Below are 22,828 nucleotides of genomic sequence, written 5' to 3' on the forward strand. Positions count from 1 at the left end.
AGCGCTTTTAAGAAAAAATTGTAGTTTTACTTATCAACTACCAGGGAGCGTTGAAAAGCTAATAATATACTTTTTAAATTGTAATTTAACTTATCAACCACCAGGCGGCGCTGTAAAGCATTAAAATCTTCCATAGCGCCGCCTAGTGGATGTTATAAAGCATTTAATTTGCACGTGCTTCCATCTGTTGATAATTACGCGAATTAAATCTTAAAAATGCAACCTATTTTTTTTTTGCCTTTTTAAAATTGTATTTTTAACTCCCTTAACGTTAAAAAAAATGCAAAAATTTAATGTAAACATTATTTTAATTGTGTTGAAAACAGGAAGAGCGATTGGCTATTTTTCTGGTCTGCTTAAACAATGGAAAGTAGCTTAAGTTGAAAGTAAACACGCCTGTAAAAAAGAATATATTTCCCTTCTGTATTTTTAAATATTTACATTCACGTGTCTATTATACCTGGTTATAAAAGAATATTTTTTAAAGAAAAAGCAAATATAAAAAAAAAATGTAAAATAAAATCGTTGAGATATTAAACAAGGATGACAAAAATGCATTGAAAGTTTTCACTGTATAAGAGAAAAAATTAGGGTAATCAGGCATCATACATCATCCTCTGACGTCATATCGTAGTATCCAATCTCCTATGCCGTTTTTTTTTTGGACCCTTTTTTCCAACCCTCTGATCCAAAAAGTGACTCTTTTTCTCCTCGTGTATCGAGTGTTTCTGCACTGTACAATAAACTTTTTAGCGTAAAATGCGTTAGAACTGAATTATTTTTTGCTTCCAGGACGACGTTTATGCTTTAATAATGCAATTTTATGTTTTCCAAAGGTCAAATATGTGTTTATTTTTAGTAATTCCGCTTGTGTTACGTAGCATCATGAATGATACTGAGTAAAATAAGCGAATAGCTAAAAATAAAATAGCTTCTGGACGTAAAAATCGTATACAGTTCATTTATACAATACAGAAGTAGGTAGAAATGCTAGTACAGTACAGTATAATTAAGTAAAGATGCTGTAATACAGTGAAGTAGGGTGTAAATTAGATCGTAGTTTATACATTAAAATTGACATGTATTTTGTGATTTTTTTATTACAGTTTATATTGAGTATTGTCATAAAAACAGTAAAATAAAATTTACACCCTTTTTTTTTTAAATGCTAATTGCTGTAAAGGTATAAAGATCTGTGACTTGTGTAAATAAATGTGACTTATAGTTACATCTATGGAATGATAATATAGTGTGTAACGATGAATACGAGTAACTTAAAAGCAGTGATAAGTAGTGTCTACAGACGTATATCATCTGTACTTGGATACACAGATCCGAAGCAAGATGTAGTACAGATAACGTATCGATTATAATTACAGCAGGGAAAGCAATTCTCTACTTTCGTCAGATTGTTTTCCGATTGTTTTCTACCGCTCGCACACTAGAATACTAATAAAGGAGACGTTGCAGTATGGCATCCCCCCCCTCGCGCCCTCTCTTTTTTACGCCACATTCACCCGAATTTGCAGAAGGAAAACAAAACTCTCTAGCGACATGCAAATTGATGCGATTTGCCTAAAACCGGGCAGAAAGCAGGGGGGAAGGAAGTGCAGGCGCACCGGAAGCAATGCAAATCAGCCAGTGCCAAAAAGGGGAACCGCTTATTCCGTTATTTAGTCAAAGGCAGATCAGGTAGAGGGGAAGGTTATTTTGCTAAATCGAAAGTTTGACCCGAATCTCTTAGTAAAATCCTTTTGTCTAGTTTGTATTTTAGATTTGGCTCTGGGCATTTTTCAAACATATTTCGGGGATTGCTTTTTATACTGTACTTGTGCCTTGCTGAATAGAGAGGTAAACAAGATGGCGAATGTATCCCAGGAGAATTTAGTCAATATTTTTAACAGTGTTGACATAGGCTAGACGTCTGAAGAGAAGTGACAGGGAAAAATTTTTAATAGCTATCTTCCCCGACGTGGGGAAATTTCCCTGACAACTAAAATTTTTTTTCAATTTTATTTTAATATTTGTCTCGGTTTTATGCATATTTCCCTAAAAGGTTATAAATTTAGGGAAATTACGCGAATAACGATCAGGAAGGGAATTTTTCAGGGAAATTTTGCGAATTTCCCTACACCACAATAATAACGGGAAATTTCTGAAAAGTTTTCTAAATTAACATTCTTCAAAACGTGTACAGAAAAAAAAATTATCCCCGAATTGAGGGAATTTCTGTTGATATCTTTGAAATTGGGGAAAATTCTTCACGTAATGAGAATTCTTCGAGTGAAGAAGAAAACACGTTAAAACTAATCCAGAATTTTTATATTATTAATTTTTTTTTAAAATTCCCTTAAGTAAATGAAGTTTTAAAACATAATTATTAATGTTATTTTTTTCGAGATTATAATTGTAAAAAAAAACGGGAAAAAAGAATTATTTATGCATTTTATTAACTGCTTATTTTACATCGGATTAACTACTGCTTAAATGGACGTTTCATTAACAGGACGTAGAAACTTAATCTAGATGACGTCTCCGTTTCCACAGCATCTCATCTACATGGAATAAAGTGGAGCTCGCGCTTTTTTTCCCCTTCCCCCTTCTCCTCCACTCTTTTGTTCCTTCAACACACTTGAATTTCCGGCATCTGTCTGGAAATTTATTAGATTCTACCAAACAGCCATAGAATTCCTTTACAGGATTGGAAAACTTTAGTTTCCTAGTTGATTTTTGAGAATTCCAAGCATTCTCCCAGCTTGGATATGTAATATATGACGTCAAAAAACTTCTCTACCCCATTCTGAGAAGTGTTTTTGACTAAAGCTGCAATAATTAGCCCCCCTAATGATGCCATTTTCATATAAAAGCGGTATCTTATAAATATTTTAAAAGATCTTTTGTGTCTCCACTTATCCCAATCTGGCATTAATTTATAACTAAAACTCTCCTCCCTATCTTCGGCCGGAAACGGGGTTAATATTTCCATTCTTCATTCCCAAAACACCTATTTAAAAAGATGACCTCTTGACCTCTCGATGACATTAACTTAAGTGTATCACGCCGGTCGTGATGCTCTTGCGTCACGGTAGTTAATGACTTCATCAGCTTTTGACCCTCGAACTGTCACGTAAGAAGGGTTCAAGGTCAAAGTTCGAGACTAGCTTCAGCGAGTGGAAGAATTTGGGGATATTTTTTTATTGAATTACGAAGCGAATTAACTCTCATTTTAAACAGTATCTAACCCCGAAAATATGTTAATTTACTGAAACAGAACTGGATGGAGGAGGAGGAGAAGGAAGAAAAAATTTAAATGCTAATCGCTAAAAACGTTTACCATCAATCATCTCTGTTGAAGGTTAAATTATAACTAATTTATTATAGCTTAATTAAAATTAACTCGCGCTAATTACCTAACAGGTTTAACGTTAAAAAAGTGTTAATATTCGAATATTTAACAAGATTACAAGCGTTATAAAGACGAAAACTGTCTGGATTTTGTCAAGTGATCGCGTGTTGTTCGTTGGAAACTTTTTGCTCCCTCCCCTTTTTTTTATTTTTTTTATTTTTTGATAATGGATAAACACACTTCTCTAGAATATTTTCTACAATGACGTTTATGAAAATAACTTACCAAAATTATTGTTTAACACAAAACTAACAATCAAGAAATGGTTGGAAACAAAAAATTTCTCTTGTTAATTTTGTATTAAACAATAAACCAAGGGAAAAATTCAGTCAAGAATTCAGGGGAAACAATTAAAATAAATACATTTTTTTTATTGTTTCCTTTGATGGTTTCCCTAAAGGAAGGGGGAAAAAAACTGGAATTTTTTCGGGTTCAAAGACGAGTCAGATTGTCCCTTCTAAATCGGAAATTATACACGAAAAAGTTTAAATATTTAGTGAAAAATCTTTAAAACGTTAAAGTTAACAAATTAATTACAGAGGAGGGCCTAAAAAAACCGAAAAAAGTTGAAGTAAAGTAAGTTAAACTTCATCCTGACTGTTCCATTAACGGCTTGTGTGTGAGCCAGTGCAGCTGTAAATCTGCAAGTTTTTTGATGTTTTTATGAATTTGCAGTTAGTCGAAATGAATGCCTCCCCCCTACCTTAGGTTTTACTTTTTAAAAGAAATTTTCTTAATGTTCTTTCGTGTTTCTGAATATAATACCTGGCTACATATTATCTTCGATTCAGTCAGTTTAAAGTTAGAAGAGGAAGAAAGAAAAAAAAAGAAAAGGATACTTTTAAAGTGTTAAAAAGAAAAATAAGCTTATTTTTCTTTTTTAACACTTTAAGATATTTTTTTTAATCTTAAAATTTATCACTAGAAGTGAAAAAATAGGAGCTGAGAGGAAAGTAAAACCCGAAACACGTTCGAATCTAACTCATAAATGACGTCACATTCTCTTAAATCCATTTTTATAACAAGAACGATAGATTGATTATGATTAAACTTAACTCTTTTTACAGTGGAAAAAAAAATAATAAATATAATAAGCTATAAACTAAAATGAATTAAAAAAATTAAGTTTTGATAAAATTATCTAAATTAATTCCATTAAAGAAGTGGAAGAGGAGGAGGAGGAGGAGGAGAAGAGGAAAAAAAAAACAATTCAATTTTTGTAGAAAATTGCCAAGTATGAAAAGAGGAAATTAAATACCGTCTCGTAATATTTTATTAGTTACAAAGCTCGATATTAACGACTCAGTATCGATATTTTTCTTCCTTAACGTCCAATGGGTGTCAGACTTTCAAACAAATTTGTTTACTAAAGTAACAGAATTAACGAGGTCTTTAATGAATGCTTATACATTATTTTTAAATGTCAGAAAGATTAGAAACTAGAAACAAGACAAATGAACAAATTACTAGTTCTTTTTAATAAATAAATATATTATTTTTTACTTCCCTCTCTTCTTCTTTTTCCTGTATCTATTATCTTTCAACAATTTCTTCCCGGATAATTTTATAGATTTTCCATCTTGAGATCGACCTCCCTAAATGAAAATTGTCTTTAAAATCCATTTAAAATTCCCTCCTCTCTCCCTCCCTCCCTCATCTTCCTAATCTCGTAGCAACACCTGTATTTACATCTGCCCATTCGCACCTGTTTATGTATTAAAATGAAAGCATGATGTTAGTAGTTATAGATAAAGCTGGATGCTGCTGCTGCTGCTGCTGCTCTTCCTCTTCATCTTCCTGAGATAACAAGGAAGCTGTAGAAGTCTACATTTATGAACTTCCCCCATCTTTTTGTAGATTAATTTGTTTTTTTTTTTCTTCTGCTCTTCCTGTTCTTTTCCTAATTTTAAAATATTATTCTGTCTTTGCAATTACAATTCTGTAGCAGCTCGCAGTTTGATAAATGTTCTTTGGATGGTTGATTTTTTCTCTTATTAGATAAGTAATTGTAAAGATTAAAATAATGTCCGGTTGCCCTAACGAAATAAAATAAAATAAAAGCATACTGAAGCAATTGGTTTAGAGGAAAATGAATTGGAGATATTAAATGAATTCTTTTGACTGCTTGATCAAATTACTATTGCCAACTGTTACGCTGCAACGAATGCATTCAAATTTAATGTCGCAGTTTATTATGATAAATAAACATCCCCGACACTCGGAATTGCATGTTTAAATCTCTAATATGGTAAAATATGACTGTTTAATAATTAAACAATTAAAGATCTTACGATTTAATATGTTTGCTGCCATAAATGGTACTACATAAATCTGGATGCTGGGGAAGAGCTGGAAGGAGGAGTAGGATTGGAATGGATTAACTGTGTTATCTGCGGATGGAAAATTAAATAATTTAGAATCTTACCGGGGCATTTCTCATATAAATTTACAAAATAAGAGAAAAATTCCTTGCTAATCCCTTAAAACCTAGTGTTTTAAATACTCGGTTTATGGCTAATTTTGTTTTTTTTTTAGACGTGAAAGTATTGTTTTCATTATCATCTCAAACGATTTTATCTTTTGTACAAATTTAAAATCTTAACAAATGATAAAAATCAATATAAATTTTAATGAGAAATCCCTATTATACAATCTAGAATAATAAATTACTCTTATCACTTCGGAATGGATCTTTTGCATCTCTCTTCATTCTCTGAACCGTTGGAAATGGTTAAGGATGACGTTTTCGATGCTTCTTCATTCTGAATTAAAGGAACGAGACGGATTTACATATATATTGTAAACACAGATAAAGTATTTTATCGTGATTTTAATTAATTTTATTTCGTTTCCGAATGTTTGACGAATTAGCTTACAACTTCAATTTGGAGGAACTACTTTAAATTGTTATTTGTTTCTATAAATTAATAGGGAAATCGCGAACTATAATTCAATGTATTGTGAGCCCATCATTGTCCGAGTGGATAACACCTCTTAATACCAGTAGTTGTTAGTGGATTTTGCGCTCGGCCAACGAGTGGAGTTTTTCTGGGTTTTCTTCACGTTTTTAACGCCCTTTTAGGCGTTAAAAACGTGAAGAAAACCCAGAAAACTCCATATTGGCGAGGTACGAACTCATGACCAGTGTTAAGGGGATTTTTCAAGCTGAAAGACTCGCAGCTTGCTAATGCTGGTTATAATGATAAGAAGTCGAATTTCCTTTGTCGTAAGGTAATTTATTAAGTGTGTAAACAATAACAAACTTTTATATTTTATATACGTACTTGCTTCATCCTTTCTTCTTCTTCCTTTAGAAGAGGTGGCATCAAACCGAATAGCTCAGCTAAGTTCTCACCCACAGAATCAATGACTGAAAATTTTATATATTTATTTATTAAAAATTAATTAATTTATTTATTTTTATTGATCTGTCAATAGTTTTAAAGAAATTACAAAGAAAATCATTTTAAATTCGGCTAAATCCAATTTTATTTCTTATCAATCACCTGCTGCCATCTGTTGCGAAATTGATATATTAAATTTTGGGTTAATTTTTTTTTTATATTAACTATTATAATTTTTGCATACGATAAAATGCATAATTTATACATTTTAATTTTAATTATATTTAACAATTTAATTTAACAAATGCTATAGGTCATAACTCAGAGGTTTATGATAATTATACAAGTAGACCCTCGTATAACACTGTAGATAATTCCGTGTTATATGAATTCCATATTGTACGAGTCACTTAGATTTTACAAATACGTGAGCCGTTCACAGCCCGGCACACGTATTTGTAAAATTAAGTGACTCGTACAATATGGAATTCATATAACACGGAATTATCTACAGTGTTATACGGGGGTCTACTGTAATAATAAAAAATGAAAACTCACCAGCGAGAGTTGTTCTTCCAACGTTGGATATCTTCCTGTAAAAATGATCTCTCTGAAAAAAAAATATATATATAAAATACTTATCTTAAAATCATCACAAATTAATAATAATAATAATAATAAAATGGCAGCACTAGTTTATCCAGGATATAAAGATGTCATGCAGTCGTATATTAAGGTAACAGATTTATAGAATTATTCAAAACTTACGTCGTCATTGTCTATTTTTGAAGTGTCGGGGGAGTGTAAATTTTCGTCACCGATCTTCTTCAAAACTCCATCACAGAAGTGAATTATCTCGGAAGAACTTTTGTCCACGTCATTCCGATTGTCTTCCGATTTCAATAACCTCTCCCTTTTATCCGCATCGATCAAATTATCCTGAAATACGTTAAATTATTCAACTTTCAATAATAATGTAATTAACCCTTGGGGATTTGGAAGAAAACAGTACACACGAAAAGGGGGTACTGGAATCTGTACTAAATTTGAGAATATTTCGTTAGTACTCCTTCCTGAAGGACCAGATGGCTCAGGAAGTACAGGTATCGAACTAATATAGTCGGCTCCCTAATCTGCGGGGGTGTACAATGGTTTCATCTGTATGAACAAATATACACTTCATTACGCCTTATAGTAAGATCGTAAAGTTCCTCCGCAGTGGGCGTATGAACGGGAAGATCTTCCAAAAACGAAGTAATGACTCACAGGTAAAAGAGTTAAGTAAGTTGTGATGTCAGCACACGGGGATGACCCACTGTGGAGGAACTTTATGATCGCATTATATAACAATGATTTACATAGCAATTACATTGTATTACGTAGTATAAATGTGATTTAAAGTATACGGGAAAATGTACGTAGATTATATGCAAATAGAATATCATTTTATATAAGAAACTCGAACATCCACAGATTTTTGGTATCCTTCTGCGAAATCCGTGGATACCGAAGAACAACCGTACTCTAAGAAACTCATATTCCAGTTTAAAGTATTTAAATCATGAAAATGAAATAAAAATGTATTCAAAATGTCACGCCATACACACCCATTCAACATATTTGGCATAATGGCAGAAATTTTAGTGTGTGGTTACATCCAGATATACATACATTGGATCCAATCTATCTACATGCAATTGTCTCACCGCAGGGCTGAATGAATTTGTGATGGACATAAAAAATTATTCTCTTAACATTTAACAAGAAATGTTTGGATCTAAAGCTATTGTCCATGTGTCTATTGTCAAGAATCAACAAAAAACAAAAAAAAGATACCATACTGCTACTGATCTAGATACTGCAATGGATATAAACTTTCTCCCTGGATTTACATTTGAGGAGCTTTCTTAGTAAATATATTATTTAAAAGAAATAATAATAACACAGTAGTTAGCTCCTGATCTACCATCAGGGACAGCCGAGCGGTCAAGGTGGCAGCCTACCGCTCTGGAGGATCCGGGACCGAATCCGAACGGGTCGAAAAACCCCCAGAAATTTTTCAGTAGTGGTCCGTCCGGATATGTCAGGCCCCGTCCCTCGCCACCCAGCACCCCATTGTGGGCCTGGCCAAATCAATAATGGGTTTGCTAAAAGAGGCCCTCTTATGACCTACAGGTTGAAGAGTTAAAACAGAAAAAGTAACAGGACAATTGAATGTTTACAAACACAAAGTTGTCATTTAAAATGTCAAAGATTGTTACGTATACATAACAGCCAGGAAAGTAAAATGAAGACTCCATATGTATATTGTGGATGTCAACCAACAAAACATTTCAAATTGCAGCCCAATTAGTTATTCATACTTGAAGTTCCTTTATAGTTCTATTTAATAACTTGAAAATATGAATTAAAATACTATAGTATTGTATACATTCATTAAAAATGCTCTCATACATATAAATAGTTTACGCAGCCTTGCACAAAAGTTCAGAGAAACATTTAAGAGATGAAGCCGTGATCACACCCAGAATTAATACAAAAAGCAACTGAAGATGTAAACAATATCTGGGGTGATGATTTTATCATGTATATAAAATAATTTAACACTTATTCTTCTCTTAAAACATAATATAATGGGGATTATACAGCAATCTGATAATTACATTTATAACAGGTTAAATGTTTAATTTTAATACCATTTATTCAGGTAAAGATTTAGGATTAAAACATCAGTTATTTCCTAAAAATCAGAATTTCCTGATAACTTTTTTATTTATATTTTAAATATTGATTTTTTATTTTGATTATTAGTTTAAAACACTTCCCAAAGACATTTTACAAGTAGATTATACACTACAATACTGAATTAATACAAAAAACAGACAAAACATCCCATGATCAAGGATGTGAGGTTACATCACAAACACTTTAACAATTATAATTTGTAAAATTTCTTATTCAATTCCAGGGAGGGGCAAAAGCCTAGTTTGCCCCTTATGTGGATGTCCATGTCTACAAGCATTGTATTTATTGAAATAATTATTTTTAATTGTTTTCAGAGCACATCATCAATTTACAAATGAATTAATGAACCAATTTAAATGAAATTAAACTCAGTACTGGCAAGTAAGTTGATTATTCTTGAATATTTATAATAATTAGTTAGAATTTTATTAAAATGGCTACATCATTAACTAATACTTATTATCACCTATTACAAACAGTTGTTATAACCTTAATTAGAAACAAGTAAATGTTAATTTTCACATAATTGATTAAAGAAATGTCTGGAATTTATTTGTAAGACTTACCATATAAAATATATTCTTATATATTTTTGGTAGGAATCTTAATATTCGATTGATAGGTCTGGACGTGACGAGAAGCAATCGTGATTTTTTGTGTATATAAATTGTCGGGTTGTTTCCCGTATTCACTAGAATTGCTATTCATGCAAAGCGAGCTATATTTTCCGCAAGCTGTTTATATCATTATATGCAGATATCATACGTTATAATAATAATAGATTGGATTCATTTATCTTTATATGAATATTCCTTATATTTTATAGGATTTAAGTATGTTTGTTTTTTCTTATGATTTGAAGATGGAATGATTATTTCCAGATGTAAATGATACAAAAGAAAGAAAGAGAATAAATATTGATATGTTCACAATAAATGTTTTTAGTTATTAAATTATTGCTGCACTTTCAAGGTTGTTTGAGGATGTTTGTTACTTTGCACAGCAGCTGTGAATTAATTAAGTATTGATTTTATGAATGTAACAGAAGCCACTTCCAATCATCAGTGCCATGGTTTGCTTAATATTCTGTTTAAAAAATTTATTGATCTTAAAAATATTTTAAAACTATTATAATTGTCTCAGTTTATTCATTATGTGAAGATGCTTTTAATCATATTATTATTATTACATATTTATTTCTCCTTTATTTCATTATATTTGGATCAAATCCTATGTATTTACATAAATTTATAGGTATTGCAGATTGAGGCTTTTGGAAGATTTTATTAAGACTGTTGTCCAGGGCTGTTGAGTTTGCATAGGACTGGGGAATAAAGTGAAACCCTTAGCCATTCTTTTTTTTTTAAACAGAGGAAGTACTGTACCTAGAATGATGAAACAACTTTTCTTTCAGTAATAAATGTTGGGTTTATACAAAAGTTTCTGGAATTTTTTGGTGGGACATGCAGACCAGTCCATTGGGAGATGTTTCCATGGAATACCACTATAACTTTGGAAAGATACTGTGCTTGGCTGCAACGTTTGGCCAATGCCATTCACATTAAGTGGTCACAGACTATTTCACTTTCTGATGACACAAGACCAGGCATGTTGAAGTTGAACAGGTAGAAATTCTCTAATGCCACTTGTAGCCTGGACATTGCACCATCCGTCTACCATCCCTTCTGCTCCACACAACACTTCTTGAATGGAAAGCAATTCACCAATGACAAGGAGATGAAAACTGCACTCAAATCAAATCAGCCCAAGTTTTATTCGGTAGAATTTGTGACTTAATCAATGGAAGAAGGTGTTTGAATATAATGGGAATTATTTTCTTGAATAAACATTCAAAAAACTTAAATTTTTTATCTTTGAATTAATTATTGTAGTAAAAAACTAGAAAATTCCTGAAATACTGTATTTGCTCAACCCATGCCTCAAATTCAGTAGTAGAAATAATATTTGATTAAATTAAAAAATAAATTATTAATGATGTAGATAATATTTCACTATTCTTAAAATTATTATATTTGTTAATGGTTTCACCAGAGAAGCTGTGAAAACAAAGTTTGAATGAATAAATGGAAAATTTGGTGAATGATCTAATGATTTAAATAGAATGGAATAAGCAAAAGCCAGATGTTGCTCATATTAAAGCAATCCTACAACAAACCTGTAAAATAGAACAAGAATTATCTTACATTAATATTCCAAATGAATAATTAATTATTACTAATGACTAAACTGACCAAATAAAAACAGTATCTTTTTATTTAACATAAACAGAGCAACTCATCTCCTGGCTCCCTCAAGCTTACAACACACTGTCTCTTTTCTCACGCCTTCTCCAGTCCTTTTCTCCTGCCACAACCATTCAATCTGTGTTGCCACCTCAGTATTTACACACAGTTAAATTTAATGTTTAATTACAACTTGAATATCAACATATATTATAATTAATTAATATGAAGGATCTTCAGAACAGAGAAATATATGTATATATATAAATGACAAACATTTTATGAGTTATTGATATTGTAAGGAAAAGTAAATTCCTTATAATAAATCTGAAACAGATCTTACTTTTATTACAGTGATGATAATTTTTATAGAAATATTTTATTAAATAGATTCTTTATGATGCTAAAAAAGAACATTACTTACCGAGATTGTTGGAAAAGATCATTACAAGGTTTAGTTTTAATGGAAATTTCATTTTATGTTTCAACTTAAATATAATTCTGTTTTTAGAACAAGCCCCACAAATTATTTAAAGCATGGGAATGCTTTGAAAATGTGTTCCAGACTAAAAACTGAAGTTCAAATATATTCTTACACTTAATTTCCATTATTATATAAATTAGCAGCAACAACTAATCTTCAAATACTATTATTTTTTCCTTAAAATCAATACATTAACTCAAATTTTGCATCTTTTTTTATAAAAGGAAGATGATTTAACACAGAAAACCTGGAGAGGCTCCATATGCAGTGATTATAATAAACAATACGCTCATTCGAGATGCAGTTATCTGTTGTAATCCTCAAATATTTTACTAAAACAAATGAATTTTAAATTGTCATATACCCTTTCATTGCTTATTGGTTTATTCTATTTATTGGAATTAATTATCCAAACATTACAGGTAATCTATGGCAAACATCAAAGCTCAGTCAGAAGGCTTTAAAACTGTTTAAACAAATTATAATATGAAGTTGTATTCTTTGTATTGTTTTATCTTTGGTTTTTAAGGTTTTATATAGAGTATACAGAGTCAGTGGAATGCACTAAGTAGCCTATGCAAGACATAGAGTTGCTTAAGCGCATGACAGGCACCTTGGATGCAAAAGGAGAATTTAAATTTCACTAAGTGCTAAATTCAAGGCTATATTTAAAAAATTAGCTCGAATTCCTGCATAAATTAAATCAACTGTAAAGTTTGTTTACATTTGCTTCACTCAATTCGCATCATTGTGGCTACTTTATATAATATAAACGAGTAAACCTCTGAACTTAGTTCAAAAATTAGCAAAATTTTATAATTTTAACATTTAAATGCATTTATTTCGTGTTTAAAGAGAAAGCATCCATGCCACATCGACCACGTTTCTTCCACCTACTTCGACCAACGCCCCCTTAGATTTTTATGAAAATATAGGAAAGAAAATTTTTGAAAATAAAATAATTGGAATTGCATACTTCAGTTAATTTGTCTTTACAAGTTTCCAATTCTTTTAATTCTATTAATTCCTTTTCATTATTGACAGCCATTATTAATCAAGATTATTATCTTCTACAAGATAATGAAAGTTTTGGTTTTTTAGTGTTTTATACTCTAATTGAACCTAATACGAAGATGTGAAGCCGCTACGTGAGATTCGGATTCGATTTCGAATCGATTCAATTTCGTGGATGAATTTGATCCGGATATATCGAATCTCGTTCGTACGCCCAATCATTATTGTGGGAGTGTCCGAACATACTCATTACAAATGAGTTTTATTTATATTATTTCTGCTCGTCCCTCGTCACATGGCTGCCATAACTGTAGACTGGGCTGTGCTCACTGTTGACCGGTTATTAATTTAAATATAATAATTTATTTTTAAATATTTTGAAAAAAATTTTCCCGCTCCGGCTGATGTTTTCTGTCATAAATAATCTTTGAGTTACCGATGTGTATAACTAATAATACGCGGATCTTCTACAGATACCAAACGTCCTACTTTAGGAGAACAGAAATTGTAGGGCATACAATTTCTGTCCCAAACCTCTGTTGAACAAAAAGCAAAGATGCTTTTTTCGGGGCTGATCCGACCGGATATGTCGGGCATCGTCCCTCACTACTACCCCTTTGTGGGCCTGTCCGAGCCCATAATGGGCTTGCTATAAGAGGCCCTCTTGGTGTCCACAGGGCAAAAAAAAGATGGACGAGTGAATAAAAATCATTCGTTAGTTGGTCGCGGGTTCCCTCATTAGCGGTTTTTGTTTATTTGTATACGGCAGCGCGACACGCGAACCCGAGAGTCCTTTCTTAAACCTCCATTTGTAGAATCTAAGTTGGACTTAATTAAGCTTTAAAATACTTGCTATAACTATTACTCGAATTACCCTAGATTTTACACGAATTACGAGCATTAATTACAATTAAAATTTATATTTTTGCATAAATTAACATAGTAACTTTACGAAAATCCAACACTCTACTCGAAATCCAGTATAGGAAAGCTTATAAACAAGTCCTAAATCTAATTTTGAAATGCTTAATTATACTCTAACTCAATTAATAATTATGGAATTAATTTCAAATTAATTTTTCCTTAAAATTTATAAGTCTCCACATCATTAAGATCGATGGAAAAATATATAAAATTAGGAAAAAATGTGATTTAATACTACTTTTTTACTGTTTACCTGAATGGAATTAAAGGAAGAAAGTTCAATGAACATTCAAAAAATAATCGATAAAGATCTGACGACTTTGACTTTCCTTTGACGTTGGTTCCAGACGGTTGATCCTGTTCTAAAATTGAATAAAATCGACCTAATTCGTTCTGGAAGGAAAGATGACGTCAAAATCAAGATAAACATCAATTTACGCAAATCTTCTTAAGTATTCCAATTACTCAATAATAAACAGGCAGTTTTTTTTTTTACATACGGTTTACAAGATGTGCTCCTCTTCGGTGTTTTTCCTATTGGTTTTTTGCAAATAAATGAGAGAGAAAAGAATGAAAGTATCTTCAGACTCGTATATTCTCATTAGAAATTGATCCTTTGAATAAAATAAAATAACTTGAATCTTTCTCTCTTCAGGATCTTCAGGATTTTTCAACTCCTCACACACTCTTCGTGATCCTTTTTAGAATCTCCTTTTGCTCTTTCAGGACTTGAAGCTGTTCTTTAGATCCTCTTCAGATTGATTTCTATTTAGGTAAAGATTTTAATTAATTATAGCTTATCTTTCTAGTTTTTTATTGAATAAATGCACAACTTCATTTAAAAATTAATCACCATCATCATCAGTACCATTTGTAATTATCATCTTTAGATGTGTATTCATTACATATCGGTAGACATTTTCAACAAGAGTTCTTCATCTGTAAGGAATAATACAAATGCCACATCATCATTATTATTTACACTTTATAATTTCTAGAATTTTAAATATAATATATTGATACTTACTCCATTGTTTTCTCTATGACCTAATTAAGAAGAGATGTTACTACCATCCTGTTATAATCCCATAAAGATGAAGATGCAGATTAACTTATAATACTTTCTTTTTACAGAATTATATCAAAAAGTGAAAGGGAAATAGTGAATAATCATTGTTTAGTACCTGTGACAAAAGGAAAAATACCTTCAAGTGATGATTTTTCTTTAAAAATACATCATTTTAAGCCCCCCTCTTCCGCATTTTCACTTTCTAAATCGTCGCTTCTATTTTAGTCAATAAGATTTATACACGTTTTTTTTTTTTATTCTGTCTCGATTAAGGTGTAATTATATAAATGTAACTTTATTTTATATTTTACCTCGTTTTAATGCTTTTGTTCAAGATTATACTCAACTAATCTTGAACAAAAACACTGCTTCAACGGATATAATCGATTTTATAACCATACAATTTACAGCTTGATTTTGTTACGCGAAATTCTCCCATTAAAAAAGAAAAAAAGTAATTGAATCTCACAGAAAAATGTAGAACAATATCTTATGTTAACGTACAAACATACATACACGTATATTTTTTTATTTTTTTATTAATTAACTGTATCTAGTTTTGCTACTTAGACGAGATTGATATCATTACTTCCGGATAAAATAGAGGAAAATTCGTGTTGCAAATGGGATTTTTCCTGATTTTTGCGACAATTATTTAAGTTTTTTGCTTTATTTGCCTCTTAATAAGTTAACCCTTCAGAAATTTTGATAAATTTTAATATATTTTCCTGTTTACAAACCTCCCTAACATGCCATCTTAACTGACCTCGAGTCTGGATGTAGGACATTTTGACAGGACTATTTTCACACTTCACTGATTTTCGACGAACTGTTCACCTTACACAAGGACTCTAGTTTTAAGTATAGTCGTACAATTGTACATATTACTCGTCGGGAGATAAATACAATTAAAATTTGGCATCCTAGAAAAGTTTGGAGAGCGGAAACAAGGGGCAACGTGGTGTCACACGTTTATAATATCCGGAAAACAGGAACCATTTTCGGATATTGGTACATATAGGTACATAGAGTTACAATCACGTTACGCTTCTTCATAATCACCGTAACAGCTTCGTTATCCTATTGTTTATCTTTAAAATAAATTTATGTTTAGTAACAGAGTGAAAGTATTTTTCTCAGGGAAAGGATCTAATGAGATATGATATCGTGATATCAGTATAATAAATGAAGCGCATCTTTTTACATAATTTCCTTTATGATTTGTGCTCATATTTATAGAAAAATTCTTCAGGAATAAGGGAAAAGGAGGCAAAAGATTTACAGATAGTGTTATCTGAGTATCTAATTTAACAATGCTACAAAAAATTAACTGAAGTAAGACGTTTTATTTCTAAAAAAAATACTTTCCTAATTATTTTCTACCATTAAAAAATTGAAAGCTTAGTCTCTCCACCTACTATTTACAATTTATTTACTTTCTTTACTGTAGCGAATACCTCTCTATAACCGAATTTAGGTCATACCCCTCCTGAAAAAGCGGATCTGCTTAAGGTTCACTGTGCTGAAATTCCCCAAAAAATCGGCTACGTAAACCTCCTTAACGGGATGAGACACCGGATATCTTTAAGGATGTTTCCGCTTTACCTACTGACCAACATAAGTAAGTGACATGGGGGTTACCGAATCAGAAAAACACTCCCACAGACTTACGAAAATATTCCAAAAAATACCTCCTGTAGAAGATACGTAACTCAAAAATTATCGTATTTTTATGTTATTTAACTGTCTTTTTTTATTTGTTTTTTAAGGTAAGAGATTATAAAAGAATTTGATGAATATTTTAGCACAGAGTTGCACTCACGTGTCACACGGGTTTTCCTTCTTGACGTCAATAAACGAGTCACCATTCCGGAACGTCATTGGCTGCAGGGGTTGTTCACCATCCACTTCAACCCCCTACTTAGCGGTTCCTTCCTCAGTCTTCTTATTTGATTTCGTGCTGAAAGGACGTAGAGTAAAGGAGTGGAAAAATTCCTTCGTTGTATGGATAATTTCTCGAGGATGGTTCACCTCCATAAGTTGTAAGTAACTTTATTAAGTGATATAACTTTAATAAAATTTAAATTTAAGAATATATAACTCTAATAATGTGCAAAGAGTTAAAGGGCGTGTTTAATGGTAGTACCATTAAATGCATCCTATAGAAACGTGGGAATTTTGGCTAATTTACCGCTAAAATTACACTTTTAAATGTTTAGAGTAACAATTTTAATATATTACTCGTATAAATCTATTAAAGTCATCATCTTCATCAATGAAGTTTAATTGTTACCGGTGATGACGATGCTTACATACAGAGTAATTCACCTTTAAGCAGAGATTTAAAGGTAGAAGTTTGTACTCCATTAAAATACATTGAACTAAGAGTTTTTATAGTGTATTCTAATTTATTAAACTCAATATACTTCCTTACAACCTGCCAAGTTTGCATGACAATGAAGAAAAAACTTTCGATAGTAAAGATAGGTTCTATCTGTAACCTAATTATATTAAGAAATTGATACGAATGGCGTATAAAAACTGTAGCAAAACATGCCAAAAATATGTAAATTTATAGCTAAATGTTCTTTATTTAGTAACAATTTACCAGAAGGTATTTTCCTCCAGCAATTTTATTCGGAAGTGGAATGCATAAAATGGTAGATAATAAAATGGCATTAAAATATAATACGAGACCCGAACTTTTCCGTTACAGATCAACAAATAACGGAAAAATCTACAAGGAGAAAATTACTTAAAAATTTTATTTTTATAGTTTCTGTTTCCTGCCAAAAACTTTACATTATAGGTCAATGACATACGCATTACAACAGAAGGAGTTTCTGTGAGAGGCGACTCCCCAACTAGGAAAAAAAAAGGTCCAAAATCCGCTTACTATATAATAAATTGTGTCATTTGTAACTTACTTCATCCTCTTCCGGCGTCGTTAATTCCATTCTAGAAAAGATCTAGAAGTAATTTACAGAATAAACACGAAATCGATTGATTAAATAAACACGTGTTTATTTAATTAATCGATTTCTTTTCTAGAATTATTCATTTAAACTTGTAAGTTACAAAACCATTGTTAAAATAAACGAATTATTTTCTGTTGATTCCAACAATGGGTGTAACTTACACTTTTTCTCTAGAATCGTAATTGTTATAATTTATAATTTTTTCAAGAATCCAGAGAAAAAAAGTTTTCTTGAATTTTGAAAATTTTTAGGACAAAAAAAAAAACTAGAAAATTGGAATTATTCAATCTGGATCTACCTCATTTCTATACAATCACCACCCTTCCTTGTTTTTTTACACACTAAAACTTAATTGTTTAACGATTTTGATAAAAGTATGTTACATTATCTTGCATCTACACACCACGAGAATATAGTATAATAGCGTAACTCACCCTTAAAAACTAGTTAAACTACATTATTTTACTTGAAAGTTACGAAAGGAAACAATTAAAACGCTACAGTACACATAGTAAGGTATATCCACTTATAAGCATCCTTAAAATTAAAGTAATCATAGAAAAATAAGAATTTTCTAGGATTTTTTTATCAAGAAACCTCATAAATCGTGTTTTAGTACATATTAAACGAAACTGATAGGGGGTCATCCACAAAAATAGGTTAAATTTCTTGGTATTCTTGTATAAAAACGTAACTAGGATGAGATAGATAGTTTTAGAATAGATTTTCTGATACTTATCGGCAATCGTAACAATGATTTGGAAGTATGTTACTAAATATAGAGCAATTATAACCTGTCTGAGGTTTGCCCTCGTAACCTACTGATGCTTTATCGCCGTCTAATTTCAAGGTTTTGTCTCACAGCGAGACAAAATCTCAATATAGGACAATTTAAATAATTAATAAATAAATCCCACGCTTAAACTAATTTCTAGAGAAATTCCCTTCAGAAAGGTCGAATTTTCTTTTATTTATTTATTTATTTATTTCCAGCTTCACGAAAATGTTCAGGATAGCGATAATTCTATACGTTCTATCAATGGTTAGTTGCCAGAATATAGAGAAATTATCAGGTAAGAAAGTTTTTTTTTTCATTTATAAACTGTTTAATGTATAAAATATAAAAGAAAATAAAGCGTAAGATAATTAAATAATAGCGTGTATTCATATCTTTTATATATAAATATCCGTTTAAAATTTACGCTTCAGTAACATTGCGTTACTTGTGATACAAATCAAGTTATTTTACGTCAAATTTTCCTCTATAAATTTTATTTTATTCTATAAAATTTGTTTTAAAATATTTATGTTCTATTCTAGAATGATTTTTCTAACTAAATTACTTACATTCTTGCAATTTACGTGAGAAATTCTTGAAAAATCTAGAATCGTGTTTATTAAATAAATCAATTACTATTGTAGAAAAATAAATCTGTTAATACAGAAGTTGCGGCCGAAGTTTTCAACGCGAAAACGTGTACGTCGGACGTTCAGCGCCGCCTTCCTGTAAGCCTAGAAGTTTGACAATGGCGTTTGAAACGTCGAGCTGACGTTCCAAACGCCATTGTCAAACTTCTAGGCTTACAAGATGGCGGGGCTCAACGTTCGACGTTCACGTTTTCGCGTTGAAAACTTCAACCGCAACCTCTCTAATACATACCATAAAATAATAAACAGCGATTAAATTTATAATTAATTGTTTTTAGCTTGCTTCCAATTAAGAGAGATCAAAACGAGAGAGGCTCAAGCGTTAGGAACAGAAGGTATCAAGATATTTATACCAGTCTGTAAACAAAATGGAGATTTTGAAGACATACAATGCGACAGTTTTCTAGAGAGATGTTGGTGCGTAAATAGAAGTGGATTAGAAATACCAGGAACTAGAGCATCTGATCGTAACCACGTTAATTGTAAAGGTTAGATGAATCGATTCTATATTGTATGAGAAAATTTTAAAATTATTAGTATATAAATGTAGTCTTTTTCGTCACCTTTAGCACCTGCAAAGTGTTCGAGATCTTTCTGTAGGATGTTCTGTGAAGATGGTTTCGAGTTAGATGCTAATGGATGCCCTATATGTAAATGTTACGATCCATGCCAGGTATGTGGTGGTTTTATTTTTTAAAAAAAAGAATTAATTTTAAAAGCATTAATGTAGGATAAGAAAGCACAAGGTGACCTATTTTTTTGATTATTTTAGAGAACATTTTTAGATAGATTTATATCTATTTTTGGAAACGGAGCACTGTGTTCTATGTTCCAACCCATTTCATTACCTAATTAATTTATAGTAAATAATTGCATACAGTTTTTACGTTAGTTGACATTGTTATAATTTAAAATAGGGAATTATAGAATGGTTGCATAATCTAGAGCTGTTCACAGGCTCGTGTAGCAAATTATACCTTTAATTTTTACCTTTATACATCATCTCTTTACTCTAGAAAATAAAGGGAGAGAGAAATACTCGAAGGGCTTCAACTCTAATTGACACTTTGAATCATATTTATGAATAAATTCCACAGTTTATATCATTTAATCAGCTTTTTACTAAAATTCTTTAAATTACAGAACATCAATTGCCCAAATAAACAATCGTGCCACGTGGAAAAGATCCCTTGCTCTGAAGAAAAGTGCCCATCTATAGGAAATTGTAAGTTCAAGTAATTTTTCTTGGTGATGATAATTACGATGATAATGATGATGAACTGTTTATTAATTTAGGCAGGGCTTCCAGAAGATTAGACCCATTATGTTCTGAAGGATCTCCTCTCTATTATCCAAGTAACAAACCCTTCATTTGCACTAATAATTCGAATGGGGTGAGATGTCCCTCTGGTTATAAGTGTAACATCGTGTTAGATAATAATTTTGGAGTGTGTTGTCCATCGAAAGGTATCAAAGATTTAAACACGCAAATTAGGTTGTGTCGTTATATTTATATTTAAATCTATGTTATTTTATAGAAGTAGAAGTAAGAGATAAGCTTAAAGAATGTGTCCTAACTTACACTGGAAAATGCGGGAAGAAATGTGTAAAAGACAATGACTGCGAGGGAAATAAGAGATGTTGCCAGACTGAAACGTGTGGAAAAATGTGTGCAGCATCGCAAAATTCCAGTTGTGAGTATTATAATAATACAATTTAACTCAGTTTTATGTGTATTCTTTCATATCAAGCAGTGATACTAATAAACAATAAAACTAGTGGTTTGTAGTGTTATTGTAGATAAAATGTACTATTAAAAATTCTATATTTAACATTTTGTTAGTGTGTTTTCAACAAGTGGCAGCATTAAAATCACTTAAAACTGTAAAGACTTCGTTGTGGCTCCCTCGTTGTCGAGATGATGGTAATTTTGAATATAAACAATGTCTTCCTGACAATAAATTATGCTGGTGCGTCAATAATGATGGAATTCAACTCGGCAAAGCATTTACTCCCAAAGAATTATATAATTGTGGAAAGAATGGTAAAAGTAAGTTATAATCAATGTCTATCTAATCGATTATAATAAAAATATGAATTATAAAACATTGATAAATACCCTTTCAGCTTCACCAAAACCTGGTATTTGTCCTTACGATGATGAGATATCTTGCGATAACGAATCGTGTACATCAGATGAAGATTGTGAAGGAAATAAAAAATGTTGTAAAAGTTTACATTGTGGTTTCAAATGTGTTTCGGCACTTCCTAAACCTCCAAAGATCCCAACAAGTAAGACTTTTCTGTTAATTATTCTGTTAGCTATCAAGACTAGGGGTTAAACACACTTTAAAAATCCACTGGCTAAGACCCTAGACCTTTACAGGCTTTACATTGTATAAAGGGTCTAAGATCGAGGCCTAATTCTGCCATCTAAATTGATACTACTATAGAATCCTTGAATAGTCTTTGTATTTTTTTAATAATATAACATAATTATACCAATTTATTCTTTCTCTTGCTTAGTTTGCGAACATTTAAGGAACATCGGAATGCAACTAATTGCAAACAACAGAAGTTTAGCCATTCCGGTACCACAATGTTTACCAGATGGCAAATATAGTCCCAGACAATGCGATACCAAAGATAACTGTTGGTGCGTTAACACATTTGGAGTGAAAATCACTGGTTCCGAACATAAATTTAAGGATCCTGTTAGTTGTAGAGAAGGTTTGTAAATAAATATCATTCATTGTTTTAAATTCTAATATAGAGAATTAATAATATAAATATATCTTTCAGCAAGATCTATGGATAAATGCGATGGAAGAATATGCCGTTTAGGATGTCCTTTCGGATTTGAAACGGATAAAGATGGCTGCGAAATTTGTGAATGTAGAGATCCTTGTCAGGTACTTAATTGTATAATTAAATTCTTCAGATTTTCATTTAACTTTCAGAAATGCTACTTGATGTAGGCCCTAATTCAGAATATTTATAAATGTCCCCTCAACTTGTATAATAGAAACACCATATCTAGTGGACACGTTAAGTTATAAAGACCTTAGACAATTGTAAACTTGCAACTCCCCTCTTATATAACATTACATAATGTAAAGTTCTATTATTGTGATACATAATATTGTATATAATTTAAGATGCTAACAGGCACTGTAAATTTGGAATGTAAAAG

The 22,828-nt window shown here is 31.3% G+C and overlaps 2 protein-coding genes across 7 annotated transcripts in view; one reads left to right on the plus strand and one right to left on the minus strand.

The window, feature by feature from the left end:
* On the minus strand, window positions 1-15,006 carry LOC111627492. Of its 6 annotated transcripts, none has more exons than XM_023371070.1 (7): window positions 13,199-13,332; window positions 7,519-7,689; window positions 7,309-7,360; window positions 6,691-6,776; window positions 6,086-6,168; window positions 5,698-5,796; window positions 1-5,001 (listed from the first exon to the last, which is right to left on the minus strand). In XM_023371070.1, exons 1-6 carry the CDS (start codon window positions 13,268-13,270, stop codon window positions 5,793-5,795), a joined length of 468 nt encoding a protein of 155 aa, XP_023226838.1. In that variant the 5' UTR covers window positions 13,271-13,332; the 3' UTR covers window positions 1-5,001; window positions 5,698-5,792. The 6 variants fall into 6 exon arrangements, with proteins under 6 accessions (XP_023226838.1, XP_023226836.1, XP_023226837.1 ...); XM_023371068.1 differs by having other exon boundaries at window positions 6,077-6,168; window positions 13,199-13,330; XM_023371069.1 differs by lacking the exon at window positions 1-5,001 and having other exon boundaries at window positions 5,069-5,796; window positions 6,077-6,168; window positions 13,199-13,330.
* The window catches only part of LOC111627489, a 17,251-nt gene continuing 9,317 nt past the window's right edge, over window positions 14,895-22,828 (plus strand). Inside the window, exons 1-12 of the mRNA XM_023371066.1 lie at window positions 14,895-14,933; window positions 17,035-17,271; window positions 19,201-19,280; window positions 19,914-20,123; window positions 20,205-20,308; window positions 20,779-20,860; window positions 20,932-21,102; window positions 21,174-21,329; window positions 21,479-21,685; window positions 21,763-21,927; window positions 22,162-22,365; window positions 22,438-22,547. Of these exons, the coding sequence (XP_023226834.1) occupies window positions 17,234-17,271; window positions 19,201-19,280; window positions 19,914-20,123; window positions 20,205-20,308; window positions 20,779-20,860; window positions 20,932-21,102; window positions 21,174-21,329; window positions 21,479-21,685; window positions 21,763-21,927; window positions 22,162-22,365; window positions 22,438-22,547 (1,527 nt within the window). The 5' untranslated portion in view covers window positions 14,895-14,933; window positions 17,035-17,233. The remainder of the gene's footprint in view (window positions 14,934-17,034; window positions 17,272-19,200; window positions 19,281-19,913; window positions 20,124-20,204; window positions 20,309-20,778; window positions 20,861-20,931; window positions 21,103-21,173; window positions 21,330-21,478; window positions 21,686-21,762; window positions 21,928-22,161; window positions 22,366-22,437; window positions 22,548-22,828) is intronic.

Source organism: Centruroides sculpturatus, unplaced genomic scaffold, assembly GCF_000671375.1.
Source record: "Centruroides sculpturatus isolate CEXI.00-Female unplaced genomic scaffold, Cexi_2.0 scaffold562, whole genome shotgun sequence".
Lineage (NCBI taxonomy): Eukaryota > Metazoa > Arthropoda > Arachnida > Scorpiones > Buthidae > Centruroides > Centruroides sculpturatus.

Bases quoted from the DNA above. Each gene is read 5' to 3' on its own strand.
- LOC111627492 (XM_023371070.1), bottom strand. From the start codon at position 13,270: ATGGCTGTCAATAATGAAAAGGAATTAATAGAATTAAAAGAATTGGAA. The intron at 7,361-7,518 runs GTAAGTTTTGAA...TTTTTTTTTCAG, and splicing joins CAAAAATAGACAATGACGAC to AGAGATCATTTTTACAGGAA. The intron at 6,777-7,308 runs GTGAGTTTTCAT...TAAAATTTTCAG, and splicing joins TGGAAGAACAACTCTCGCTG to TCATTGATTCTGTGGGTGAG.